The 12,676-nt window shown below is 36.8% G+C and overlaps 1 protein-coding gene across 4 annotated transcripts; it reads left to right on the top strand.

The window, feature by feature from the left end:
* The first annotated feature begins 1,322 nt into the window (after positions 1–1,322).
* LOC109172287 (large proline-rich protein bag6-B-like) lies at positions 1,323–11,182 on the top strand. 4 transcript variants are annotated; one of them, XM_019321454.1, is made up of 17 exons: positions 1,357–1,432; positions 1,880–1,979; positions 3,105–3,255; positions 3,572–3,689; positions 4,361–4,432; positions 5,036–5,154; positions 5,244–5,315; positions 6,075–6,203; positions 6,396–6,456; positions 6,555–6,730; positions 7,702–7,866; positions 7,997–8,068; positions 8,182–8,311; positions 8,467–8,904; positions 9,267–9,583; positions 9,719–9,799; positions 10,928–11,182. In XM_019321454.1, exons 3-17 carry the CDS (start codon positions 3,127–3,129, stop codon positions 10,934–10,936), a joined length of 2,088 nt encoding a protein of 695 aa, XP_019176999.1. In that variant the 5' UTR covers positions 1,357–1,432; positions 1,880–1,979; positions 3,105–3,126; the 3' UTR covers positions 10,937–11,182. The 4 variants fall into 4 exon arrangements, with proteins under 4 accessions (XP_019177002.1, XP_019176999.1, XP_019177000.1 ...); XM_019321457.1 differs by lacking the exon at positions 1,880–1,979 and having other exon boundaries at positions 1,323–1,432; positions 8,494–8,904; positions 10,928–11,178; XM_019321455.1 differs by lacking the exons at positions 1,357–1,432; positions 1,880–1,979 and adding an exon at positions 1,473–1,558 and having other exon boundaries at positions 10,928–11,178.
* The last annotated feature ends 1,494 nt before the right edge of the window (positions 11,183–12,676 follow it).

Raw genomic sequence — 12,676 nt, 5'->3', positions numbered from 1 at the left:
ACACACACACACACACACACACACACACACACACACACACACACACACACACACACACACACACACACACATATATATATATATATATATATATATATATATATATATATATATATATATATATATATATATATATATATATCGGGGGCGGGGCGGGGAGGGGAGAATACTCCCCATCCCCGACGGGGAATTCAAAATTGCCCCCATCCCCATCCCCGATCCCCTATTTCTTTTCCCAATCGGGTTCCCCTTTGGGTCCGGGTACATTGACATCCCTAGGACCTTAGCTTCAAAGCCATAAGTTAGTGAGAAATGAATTTCTCTAATGGCTCTTCATAGGGTGGTTCGATTAAACCATAATATATATTAGAGCTCCCCAGGCTCCACCCAACCCTTTTATTGATTTTGTTCATCAAGGTACGATTCATACTCTTCATTTGTTTGTAACATTTAGGGTGGGCTATGGCTACCCAAGTGTACCTGATTCCCCGTTTTGCACATAAATTATAGAATATTGTACTTCAAATTGCTTAGATATCCTAAATCAACATAAGTCACACTAGGTTTTTGTGATGGTGACTAACTATTTAACCTCTACCCATTTGGTGAAGTAATCAATTGCAACAATCATGAAATTTTGCCATTCTAAAACTACATGCAAAGTGCTCAATAAATCAATACCCCATCAAGTGAATGGAAGAACAGTATGTAGTGATGGGGTGAAGTATGTAAGTAACTTTTTGGAAATGTGTGTAAATTAGTGATTAATCGGTATGTGTGAACTTATGCCAAACATTCTTGTTGCACTGTCAACTAATAATTTTTTTTTTTTTTTTTGCCAAGGTATGAGTATCGTGATGGGAAGAACATCCATGCTTCAATTCCTCAATAACTTGCTTAACTTCTTCTTGTGGAGTTAAGCACTTTAGCAATGGTCTCATGAATAATCACATGTACAATTTTTCCTCTATTGTGACATGTTTTTTGTCCATTAGTTTGTCTTTGATCTTGATAGATTAAAATGCTAAAGCCTTGAAATGATGATATAGGGTCACTTATACTTACCCAAATATCACAAACCTAACATATGGTTTGTAAGAGTACATAAAATATTTTCATTTAGTAGCAAATAATTCCACATAAAAAGTAAAAAAAAAAATTAAAAATCTTCTTGATTCACCCAAGTATTGTCCTCTTTGATCTTGTAACCATAATAATCTTCTATCCTTTCTATAGCCAAACAACTCCTGATAATTTCATTTTTCGAAAGTAATCCCCACAGTAAATTTGATGCATTCCATCTACCAAAATCGTATATACACCCGAAATAGCCAACTTCCCCTCCTGTGTGGCTGACTAGCCTATTCGAGAGAGAGAGAGAGCCTATCGAATTTTCACCTTCCCAAGCGTTGTCGATCGCGCCGCTTGTCAGGTCTGTCTCTTAGACTGTTTGCTCCTCACTCTAACGGTGCTTCTTTTCTGTTCAATGCTAGGGTTATCGATGCAAGTCCCGTGATTGATCAGAGCCGGAGTTTTTTCTTTTCTTTTTAGTTTGGGGGTGAGTGCGTGGGGTTGCTGTTTGTGTGAAATAGTAAGACAGTGATAAAGATGGAATTTTTATGAACCCGTTCTTGGGAATTTTGTGTGTACTATTTCTTATAGGATCGTTTGCTGATACGTCCTTAAAGATTGGGCCTATGAATTTAGATATTGTTAGGAATTGAGGGTTGATGGATTTTGATTGTTGAGCTTCAATTGGTTAAATTCTGGGTTTGTGAATTTTTGTTTTTTGAGTTTACATGTTCTTGGTAAAATATTCTAAGACGGAACGTCTTTTTTTTTTTTTTTTTTTTTTTTTTTTTCTTTGAGTCTTCTTCAGTCGGTTTGTACCTCATTGAGTGTTGATAGGTTAGTGCCTGAATTTTGTGTTCATAAGATGGGTTTCTTTGTCAATTGATGCCATTGATGAAATATCACTGGTGAGTCCATTTATAATTTCCTTTCTCATTTCTTAATGAAATTCCTTCAAATATGAATTATATTTGTGTATAGGCTTAGAGTTGAGTTTTTGTGCAGAGTACAATAGCTATGGATATTGTATCCTTAATTGTTGAATGGAGCTTGAATTCTGTTCTTTGATTTTTCTTTACTCAAGTGCTTATTTGTTTCTGATAATTGTTTTCTTTCTCTCGGGCTTTGGATTTCAAGTAAATTTGATTGTTGGGTTTCATTTTTTCTGTTTTTCTCTGTGACTAGCAGTGTTGCAAAAATCGGGCCTAGGCGCCGGTTAATCTGCGCTAGGCGGTCGGCCACCTAGGCACCGATTAATTGCTCTAGGCGCCGATTAATTGCTCTAGGCGCCGATTAATTGCTCTAGGCGCCGATTGATTGCTCTAGGCGCCGATTGATTGCTCTAGGCGCCGATTGATTGCTCTAGGCGCCGATTGATTGCTCTAGGCACCCTAGGCGGTCCCCAGGCGCCTAGCGATTTTTTCAACATTGGTGACTAGCTAATATTTGTTATGCACATTTGTTTTGTTCCTTGTTTGAGATGATGAAAATAATCTCAACTTAGAAAATGGGAAGTATTATAGTGAAAGGGTAGTTTGGTGGATGAGACCCCTGCTGGTGGAGTCCCTTCGTACTGCGATACATGATACGTCTATCACTTGCTGGCCTCAAAAACTTCACATATTAAAAAATTTAAGCTTCAAAGTATTACTTAATGCAGCATGTTGACCTCATTGAGGTTTTCTTCTGGAAACTCACAATTGAGTCACTTCTAGTTGTCTGTGCAGGAACACTGAATTGCCTTTCCTCATCCACATCCTTGATTCTGCTATATTCCCCATCCCACAATGTAGGCTGTTAGAAACATTCTTTCTTTCATTTTTATTTGAATGAAGTTGGAGGGTTATTAGTTGCCCATACTTAAGCAATCCAATGGCATGTCTATGCATATTTTGTACATTCCTATGCCAAATGTTTCTGCTTGTCTTCTATTCCCCTTCTTGGCACATTCTATCTTATAAGGTATTATTATTATTGTTGTTGTTGTTGTTCTTGTTTTTCTGTTCTTAAGTTGTCGATTCTTATGTGTTCAGGTTTTAGTGAGAAAGGGATAAGATGGGTAATAATGGAGCCGAGTGTATAAAAGTTTCTGGGAATGATGAGGCTGAATGTCCAGAGACCACTGTTGAGATTAAGATAAAGACATTGGACTCTCAAACATACTCATTGCGAGTAGATAAATGTGTAAATACCTTCTTTCTTTATCCCTCATTCCTGTTTATTGTACTCCACATGAAAGATGTGTATTTGTTGCTAGGAAGTCTCTTTGTTTGAATCATTGAGCACCTTTTCCGATATCAATATTTGTCTGTGTACACCTACTCTTTCATATTTAAAGTAAATTGAGAACTTGCATTCACATCTTAACTAGAAGTGAAAATGCATTCTCTTGTACATTTTGAACCTGGCAAAGATCCACTCTTTGAAGTTTTCTACTTGGTTATAAATGACCTCATGGAAGTTTCAGCGCTTCTTTCTCAATGTGTTCATTTCACTGCAGGTTCCTGTTCCTGCACTAAAGGAGCAAATTGCTACAGTTACTGGTGTCTTGTCAGAACAGCAGCGGCTTATATGCCGTGGAAAAGTTTTGAAAGATGATCAACTTCTTTCAGCTTATCGTATCCTCATGTTTCTCATTTAACTTTCGAGGAAATACTAGACAGATAAGATTCAGACCTAGTTATTGGATACAATGTTTTTCGTTTTCTTAGTGCCCACCTCTAATGCATTCCTTCTGCCCATAAGAAACTTCATGTTATTGACTGAGTGCTCTCACTGGTTGAGAATGCATTTATACATTTTTTATTCTTGAAATTCACTACCCTTCTTTCAATTTTATTGATGTGGACCACTTTGGTACTGCCATTGAATTACTTGATGTTGATTATTGATGCCTGAACAGAATTTCTTTGTTTGAATGTGACATTATCATTCTCTGTTATGTCTTTTATAATGTTCATTCATGAACACGTTTCTAATTTTTATATCAGGTAGTAAGAACCACTTTTGTATGTTATTTCTTATGATTCTCAAGTGTGGATCAAGCTACATATTGTGACAGTCTGATTTATTTGTGTTGCTTCTGATTTTTTTCCTTTTGCAATTAAAACCCACTTTCCTCTTGATTTTTTTGGTGGGAGGTGGTTCTGTTGTTTTATAAGTTGTACTTGTCTCTGCTCTTATTTTCTGCAGCTTTCTTTTTGATGGTGGTAAAACTGTTTTCATCGGTAAAATCTTGATTTTGTGCACTGATGTAGATACCTGAGTACCTTAATGAATCTTTTGTTAGACGTGGAAGATGGACACACTCTGCATCTGGTTGTGAGGCAACCATCATCAGAAAGCAATCCTGATCCTCAAGGTTCATTACTCTAAGCCACAGATAATTCTTCAATAAAGTCAATGTGTGCTTCATATAAGATTTAACAAACTTGACCTTTATTATGGTTTTGCTCCTGCTTCTGTTAGCTCTCTGTTTTATATGGATAGTGAACTTTTCTTGCAATTGTGACCATTTTTTTGTTTGTTTAAAAAAGCTTAAAAAAGAACTTCAAAGTGAACATTGGCTTAGTTGTTTTATTAAAAGCTCTTGAGAGGTTCAAAATGAGAACAGGTTCTTGTAAAAAGTGAGGATTGATCCTGCCCATAGGGTTCATCAATGGTTGAGGGTTTTAGTAAAAAACAAAACATGGGGTCAATTTTATAAATATTGCAAACTTTCAAGTTTGCAATATTTATAAAATTGACCCTACCCCTTTTCCCCTTATCTTTCAACAACCCTCAACCGTTGATCTACCCATATGGATGGATTAGATCAGTCCTCACTTTTTACCTGGGAGCATTTTCTCACTTGAACCCTCCCCTATATATGTATACATATATGTAGCATCAAGGAGATCAATTATTAAATGTTTTTGAAGTTTTTATTATCTAGTATTCTCAGCCAAGGACAATGAAATTGCAGGAACCTCTACTTCATCAGGTTTAGGGAATGCCCAAGGCAGTCCATCGGGTCCTGGTCTATTTGTGGGTACTTTAAATCTTTCTGAACATGGTGATGGTGCTTTCCCTGATATGAGTCGGGTAAGCATATTTTTAGCACTAACATTTTATTTGAGCTTTATGTACATGAATCAGCAAACTCAAATCATTTTATTCCTTTCGTAATGTAGATTGTCTCAGCTGTACTTGGTTCCATTGGAATTGCAAGTCTTGGGAGTGGAAGTGAGGGGATTGATCTCAATGTAAGTTTTATTAGACGGTTTTATAAATTGTAGTTTTCTTTTTGTGGTTGCAGTTCCTTTTTAATTTCTGAATGTATTATCTATTTTATAATTTCCTTGGAAGATTATGGTTGCCCCTTTCCTCCCTTGTAAATTGTTTGGGAAGGGGGAGGTAAACTCACAACCTCAAGGTTGGGGATGTAGGGGGGGCTTCTTTGCATTAAATAAGCTAGCACTGGAGTGAGGATTAAATAGATAAATTGGCCTTGTTTGGTAACATAGTTAGCTTATCAGCTAATTTTGGCTTATTTGACCACTATTAGCTGTTTGAGTTGGTTAAACAGCCAATATAAGTGTTTGATTAATTAGCTTTCTGTAACAACTTATTGCTCCAAAACGCTAAAATTCAAAAAACGGCTCAAAGCAGCTTTTTGGGAAAGTCATTTTGCATGTAATCAGCTATCAGCTAACAACTAATTTACCAAACATCTTTCTACAATCAGCTAATGCTATCAACTAATCAAACCCACTGACCCAATAAGCTAACAGTTATCAGCTAACAACTATTTACCAAACACCCCTAAAAGCTTGTGGAGGGAGGAGTTCCTGTGCTTAACAACATCTATTTATATTTGTATTATTTTGACACTAAGCATGCATAGTGTATATGAACTGTCCTTTTCTGGGCAAGGGATGATGACTTTGAGCTTTTACATTTTATGAAGATGATGCTGGTTGTAACAGCCTCATTTTTTTTTTTTTTCTTGAATTATTAACCAGGGTCTTGGTAATCTGAGAAATTCTCTAAGACAGCAGAATGAGCAAGGTGGTTTAAGGGATCAATCTAGTTCCAGTTCTGATGCTTCTGCTCGTCAGGCAGATGTTCCGCTGGATTCCATGCAACTTCCGGTAAATTTCACAGGCCTTCTGAGGATGCAGATAACCTCTCTTACATTATTCTCTAAATTTGAATGCCTTCCTTTGTCATATTAAAGTTCATATTCTTCTTAAATCCTCCTTAATGTCACTTGAAATTTCTTTAACTCTCTTCTATGTTTTTCCTTACCAATACATTGCTAATCAAAAGCGATTTTCCTGCAGGTTATTACAGACGCTTTGACAACTTTGTCCCAGTACTTGACCCATTTGAGGGAGACAAGTGGTAATATGTGGATTCTATATATCAAGTCTAGAGGAAAAAGCTGGTGCTGGACAAGGGTACTCTCAGTTCTCTAATATGTTTTACGCTGTGATTTGCAGTTGGAGGGCAGAGTGGAATTTCACTAGCTTCTGGCGCTAATGGAAGCAACAGACAAGATTCTGATGCTTCTTCGTATTCAACTGGGCAGGGAGGCCTTCCAACACCAGAATCGTTGGCAGAGGTGTTGCAATCCACTAGAAGATTAATTGTTGAGCAAGCTGCAGAATGCTTGTTGGTAAGCTCATTTAATATGATTCTAATATGGTTTTAAACTAGTATAAAAAATACTGTAACTTATGAAGTGACAAATGAACCAAAATACAATAACTAACCAAAAAAGAAAGACATATATAAAGAGCATTATAGCATGAAATTGCCCCCAAAGATTCAAAGAAGTGTCAGAGTTAAGTCACCAAAAGTTACATAGGTCGGCAAAGGTTAAAAATAACTAAATTTCACTACTCAAATTTCTTAAAACTTCTTCACCATCATTAATCTGTGTTCTTGACATGTCCCCCCAAAAAAGTCAATACATGATATTTGGTCCCCGACATGTGTTTTGACAGTGTTCAAGGAGTATTGGTGCTGGGTATGAGTGCAGGACATACATGTGACTAAAAAGTTGGTTTCTGTGCTTTCCAGGCAAATGAACTGGGGCTTGACTAGAAGATATACGACTGCTAATTTGGTCGTAACTGGTGTATACAGCTTGTAGGCACAGTATCAAAATTATAGCTTCACTTCATTGAAAAGTGAATGAAAGTGATCTGAACATGATATATTTGCTAAGAATTAACAGGCTTCTCTTAGTTAATTTTGTAATCATTTTCTGTTTCATTAATAAATTTTCTTTATGAACTTCAGTTCAAAGAAGGATGTAGAATATTTACAACAAATGGATAGGATTTAGGTTCAGGTGTTACATTTTCCTCATCTAGAGTGGGATTAAGGCTTAATTGAGCTTAGGGAGGATATACCGATATAGTATATGATATGGTGAGAAAAAGAATATCTCAATGCCTTTGTTTACCTTGTAAGTCCTGGTCTTTCTAATCCTTGTTTTTCCTAATCACTTAACTATATTAGAAAGAAAACATCACATGCTTTGTGATTATGGATTGATGCTTAAGTTTCTCATTATAAGAGATAAAGTAATACCTTCACTTTGGATGTAGTAATGAGCCTATAGTAATTTTTTTTTTCCAGCAACTGTCAAGACAACTGGAGAATCAAGGAAATGTGACAGATACAGTAGAGAGAATGAGGATTCAAAGACTTGCTTTAAGCTCCGGAGCTTTTTTTCAACATATAGGTGCTTTATTACTCGAGCTTGGTCGGACCACAATGACATTACAAATGGGTCAAACACCAGTAAGTTTACTTTTCCTTTCCGGAATTGATTATTATTTTGCAAGCATTATACCATCTGGTCTGTGGTTGGAAATTTGTTTTTATTCTACTTGAAAACAACCAAAATTTTACTGATGGATTCAAAACCTAGGATAATGCTGTGGTGAATGCGGGACCTGCTGTTTTTGTTTCTGCAACTGGGACCAATCCGATAATGGTTCAGGTTTTGTTATTTTCTAATCTAGTGCAGATACATATTCATCTTTCGAAGTATCTTGTTATGCATTCTTAAGTTGGTGTGTATTCTGATTTTAGTATATCGGGAAACTTGTGCAGCCACAACCTTTTCAAGCAGGCACTGGAATTGGCGCAATTCCCCTTGGATCTGTACATGGCTCTGGAATTTCTGGGGGCTCTGTCGGTTCTGGTTTCATTCCTAGAAATATTGACATCAGAATACGAACAGGTAAAATGCCTGCAGAATTGAGTTCGGTATTGTATGCTGACATATGATTCATTCTTGTAAATTGCTCTTCTTGGCTTGTCACTGCACGATAGTATGATACAACAGATATGGATCGTGTCCTTGACTTATCTCTGCTTCCTCTTGAAATCTAATAGAACGCACTGTTGCCACAATGCCACTAGGTGCATATATGCCAAGCATTGTTAACAGAAGAGATCCAACTGGTCCCCAGACTCTGGGGCAAGCTGCGCCGCCTGGGGCTCCTAATGTTGAAAATTCGACTCAAGGCACTGAAGGTAATAGAAGCTCTACCACCAGGGGGGTGGAGGTGAGGGTACTTCCTATTAGGACTTTGGTTGCCGCAGTTCCTGCTTCTGTTGGACGTGCAGCAGCTTCTGATTCGGCTCGAGGTTCTATGGGGATATTCAGTCCAGTTTTAGGTAGAGTTCAGCATCTCAGTTCTGAAAATGCTAATAATTCAAGTGCTGCTTCACAAGGATCTCATCAAAACCATCCCCACAATGTTGAGATTGGACAACAGTCAATCCCTGATGCTGCAGGACAGAGAAACGTTAGACTATTTGGAGTTAACGGTAATGTGAATGTGATATTTTTCATCTTATTTATCTTCTATTTTTTTTTTTTTTTGGTTTCAACCACACATTGTGGTCCGGGTCTTTCTCTGTCCGTTTAACGGTCCAGGTCCACCCGGTTCGCTCCGAGAGGCACAGAAGCTAGCCCAAAGGAGATCGTCACTTATGGGAATCGAATCCGGGTTATCCCGGAATTCTCCCCCACAAAGAGAGCTCATTTGCCACCTGAGCTAACCTGTTGGGTTATCTTATTTATCTTCTATTGACACCCTTATATTCTTCCCCTTCCTGTTCTATTGTTGGTTTATGAGTTATCTGACAAAACACGTAAGCACTGAGTTCTGCACGCTTGATTGTTTCAGTCAATCGTAGCTCAACTGGTGAAATGTCGAGTAGAGTTGAGCACTTTTTGAGAGCGTTATTCCCCGGTGAGCAGCTTCAAGTTGAGAATGTCAGTGTCCATGGCATGAATACACATTCCGCTGCTGGTGAGAGCGTTGCAACCCAAAATACTGCTGCTTCTCAAGAGACGGGAGCAATAGAAGATGGAGTGTTTTTATCCAATATACTACGTCACATCTTGCCCATTGTATCTGAAACCACAGAAACGGTGCCTAATATCCCACCCACTGAACAAGTAGATGTTGCTGAGGATAGAAGTACACAAGCTTCAACACAGGTAAGCTATCGTTTAACATCCTCTCTCAGTGGGCTTTAGATGATTAGATCATAAGATACTTATAATATGTTTTAAAGGATAACTGCATCTTGATGACCAAGCATTATTACTTATTAGAGCATTGCACGATTGCAGGCTCAAGATAATGTAGAGCAAGCAACCTCCTCTCGGCGTCGACGTGACCCTCGATTGCAACCAAGCTCAAAACGTCAAAAGGTATTTGTTCTTTTCAACCTGACTGCTTTCCCCAGCTTTCTGAAGTAGAGGAAACCTTCACCAGACACACGTACACATTCATGAAAAGTGAGGAAAAAGAAGGTTGAGGGCAAAATTTCTCTTTAGATAGTACTATTTACTCATTTGGTCACACTAGGTTGAAGTAGGCTATAACTATGATAGTGGAGGTCAGCATTCCATGGTTTGTTGTGGAGATAGGATAATGTAAGAGTAACCTCTGCTGATATCTAGGGATAGATATAATATAAGTGGAATATGAATTGCATAATTGCTTCTAAGCTCATTACCTCTCTGGGTTTTGTACCTACCTTAGAGGAAAAAAAAAAAAAAGGAAACTAAAGGAAATGATGTTTTTATTTGTTGAATTTGGAGGATGGAATGGCCTGGCGGGTAGAGAATAACAACCACCCGCCAGTTAGGCGGAAGCAAAGATGAATCAAGAATGGAAAATGTATATAAGACTGAAAGATTAGAAAATGTATGATTCTATATTATCTCTGTTTCTAATAAAGAAACATAGTACACAGTACACACACACATAACTGTAAGTACCTATCCGTAAACTGACACCTATTCATAAACAGACACCTCTATAGATAAACCTAACTTTTTATTTTTCAACATTATTCACTTGGAAGTCAAGAAGCTACTCTTGGGGAAAGATAACAGCTTTCTTTTTTCTTTTCCATGCTAAATATTTGATGGGATTATGCTATTCTACCGTCTATCGTCTTTTTATGTTGGCCATTCACACTGCATAGAGTTTTAGTACATAATTGGAGTGCAGTTAACCAGCTCTACTTGAATTTGGATCCCAATATCCCATGGCTTACACTATCATATATTGATTGTTAATTTATGTCGATAAACCTGTTTGTTCAATGTATGACCCAAGAGTAAAGCTCATCAACTGTATATTGTGCAACATCTAATTGGAGCTAGTTTTGAGAGAACGGGGGCTGACCCATTTCTCATTAAATTTCCGTGTGCTTAGTTACTATAGAAAAATCCTTCTTTATTGGTTGAACTTATAATTTAACTCCCATGGCTGGGTGCATATTTCATGTTGGGTTTTCCTGGAAATAATTGTTTAACTTTATAACACAGCGGGAGTGATTTCAAGAGTTGCTGAGGTGGACCGATTGCAGCTGGATAATATGCTTATGGATATGATATTTTGATTTGTATTATAGAACTGAAAACTCTGCTTTGGCTGCAAGGGTTTCTGGGACTCTTTGCGCGAATCTGAGGAACATTTTTCTTCTGAGTATTCAATAAGATTTTCTGTATTCTGAACCATATGATACTTCTATGATTTGAATGTGAAGGGTTACCAAATGGTATTTTGAGCTTTTTTTGTTAGAGCTGAAGAAGAGAAATGTCTCTATACACTATCAATCTTGAGGTCAACTATAGTACAACAAGGTGCATTCTGCAAATACAAAGATGAAATTAGTTCATATATAGGGAAAAACCACCGAGTATGTATATATATATATATATATATATATATATATATATATATATATATATATATATATATATATATATATATATATATATATATATATAGCTCATGCATACATGGCTGATTGTATGAGTTTATTTCCATTCTTCTTTTCTTACCGGGGAAAGTGAGCCGGGTAATGTACTTTTCCTTTTATTATTAAGGTGATGTGAAAGTAGAATTACTTTTGAGAGTGGAGAGGGAGCGGTATGCTTGCAGAGTGGATAGTGATTAATTGTAAATTTAGTAATATGACAATATGATTTATTTTGAAAGTGAAAGAATTGTATGAATGCAAATAACTTTATGTTCATCTCTTTTGTTGAAGATCCCTTATTAGTTATTTCTCTCTTTATGTTGTTCATCTCTTCATTCTCTTGACACATTTTCCTTTTATCTTCCCTTTTGGAATCATCATTCTCTGCCAAAACCATCCCCCAAACGCACACACACCTTGTGTAAGGGTTGTGCGGGAAAAGGAGATGAGAAGCCTACAGAACCCCTACAACATAACATACGTTTTTGGACATTCCAATGTAAAAAGATTTTGGGATTTTTCTCTTTAAAGTGTGTTGTTTTCTTTTTTTTTTGGCTAAAGTGTCATCCCGCACCATGAACCATTCATGATTATTCATGCCGCACCATGATCTTTAATTAGTGATATTTAGAGCCATAAACCATAATTTTTTTTTCGTCTAAAACTTTTTACAGGTTTCCTACAAGTTACCGGTAATAATATTGCTGATATAGAATTTTTTTTTTTTTTTTTTTGGTATTTTTCTACTTTCGCCTTCGTATTATAATTTGTTTCATATTTTTCTTTTTTTTCCTAAATGTATAGGCCTGCTCTGCGTTTTTCGCTTCTCGTTTTTCTGATCAGGCCTGATATGTATAGGCCTGCTCTGCAGAGTTTGGTATCGGAGAAACGAGAAGCGAAAAACGCAGAGCAGGCCTATACATTTAGGAAAAAAGAAAAATACGAAAAAAAATTATAATACGAAGGCGAAAGAAGAAAAGTACCAAAAAAACTAATAAAAAATTTCATGTAAGCAATATTATTACCAGTAACCTGTGGGAAACCTGTAAAAAGTTCTAGATGGAAATTTTTTTATAGTTTATGGCTCTAAATATCACTTATTAAAGATCATGGTGCGGCATGAATAATCAGGAATGGTTCATGGTGCGGGATGACACTTTAGCCTTTTTTTTTTCTGGTGCATTGGTAAAGTGTATTGGTTTTTCTTAGGTGCTTTGTTTTCCTTCCTTAAGGTGCGTTGGTTTTCTTCTTAAGATGCTTTGTTTTCTTTCTTAAGGTGCTTTGTTTGCTTTCACATTGTTTTCCTTCTTAA

This window comes from Ipomoea nil, unplaced genomic scaffold (genome assembly GCF_001879475.1).
Source record: "Ipomoea nil cultivar Tokyo-kokei standard unplaced genomic scaffold, Asagao_1.1 scaffold0415, whole genome shotgun sequence".
Lineage (NCBI taxonomy): Eukaryota > Viridiplantae > Streptophyta > Magnoliopsida > Solanales > Convolvulaceae > Ipomoea > Ipomoea nil.
The sequence above is the reverse complement of the archived record's forward strand: the minus strand, read 5'-3'. Positions and strand labels throughout refer to the sequence as shown.

What these genes read in the sequence shown, in the direction of transcription:
- LOC109172287 (XM_019321454.1), top strand. Translation starts at nt 3,127, where the DNA reads ATGGGTAATAATGGAGCCGAGTGTATAAAAGTTTCTGGGAATGATGAG. An exon ending in TACAAATGGGTCAAACACCA is followed by an intron (nt 7,867 to 7,996) that starts GTAAGTTTACTT and finishes TTCAAAACCTAG; the next exon opens with GATAATGCTGTGGTGAATGC. An exon ending in GTACACAAGCTTCAACACAG is followed by an intron (nt 9,584 to 9,718) that starts GTAAGCTATCGT and finishes GCACGATTGCAG; the next exon opens with GCTCAAGATAATGTAGAGCA.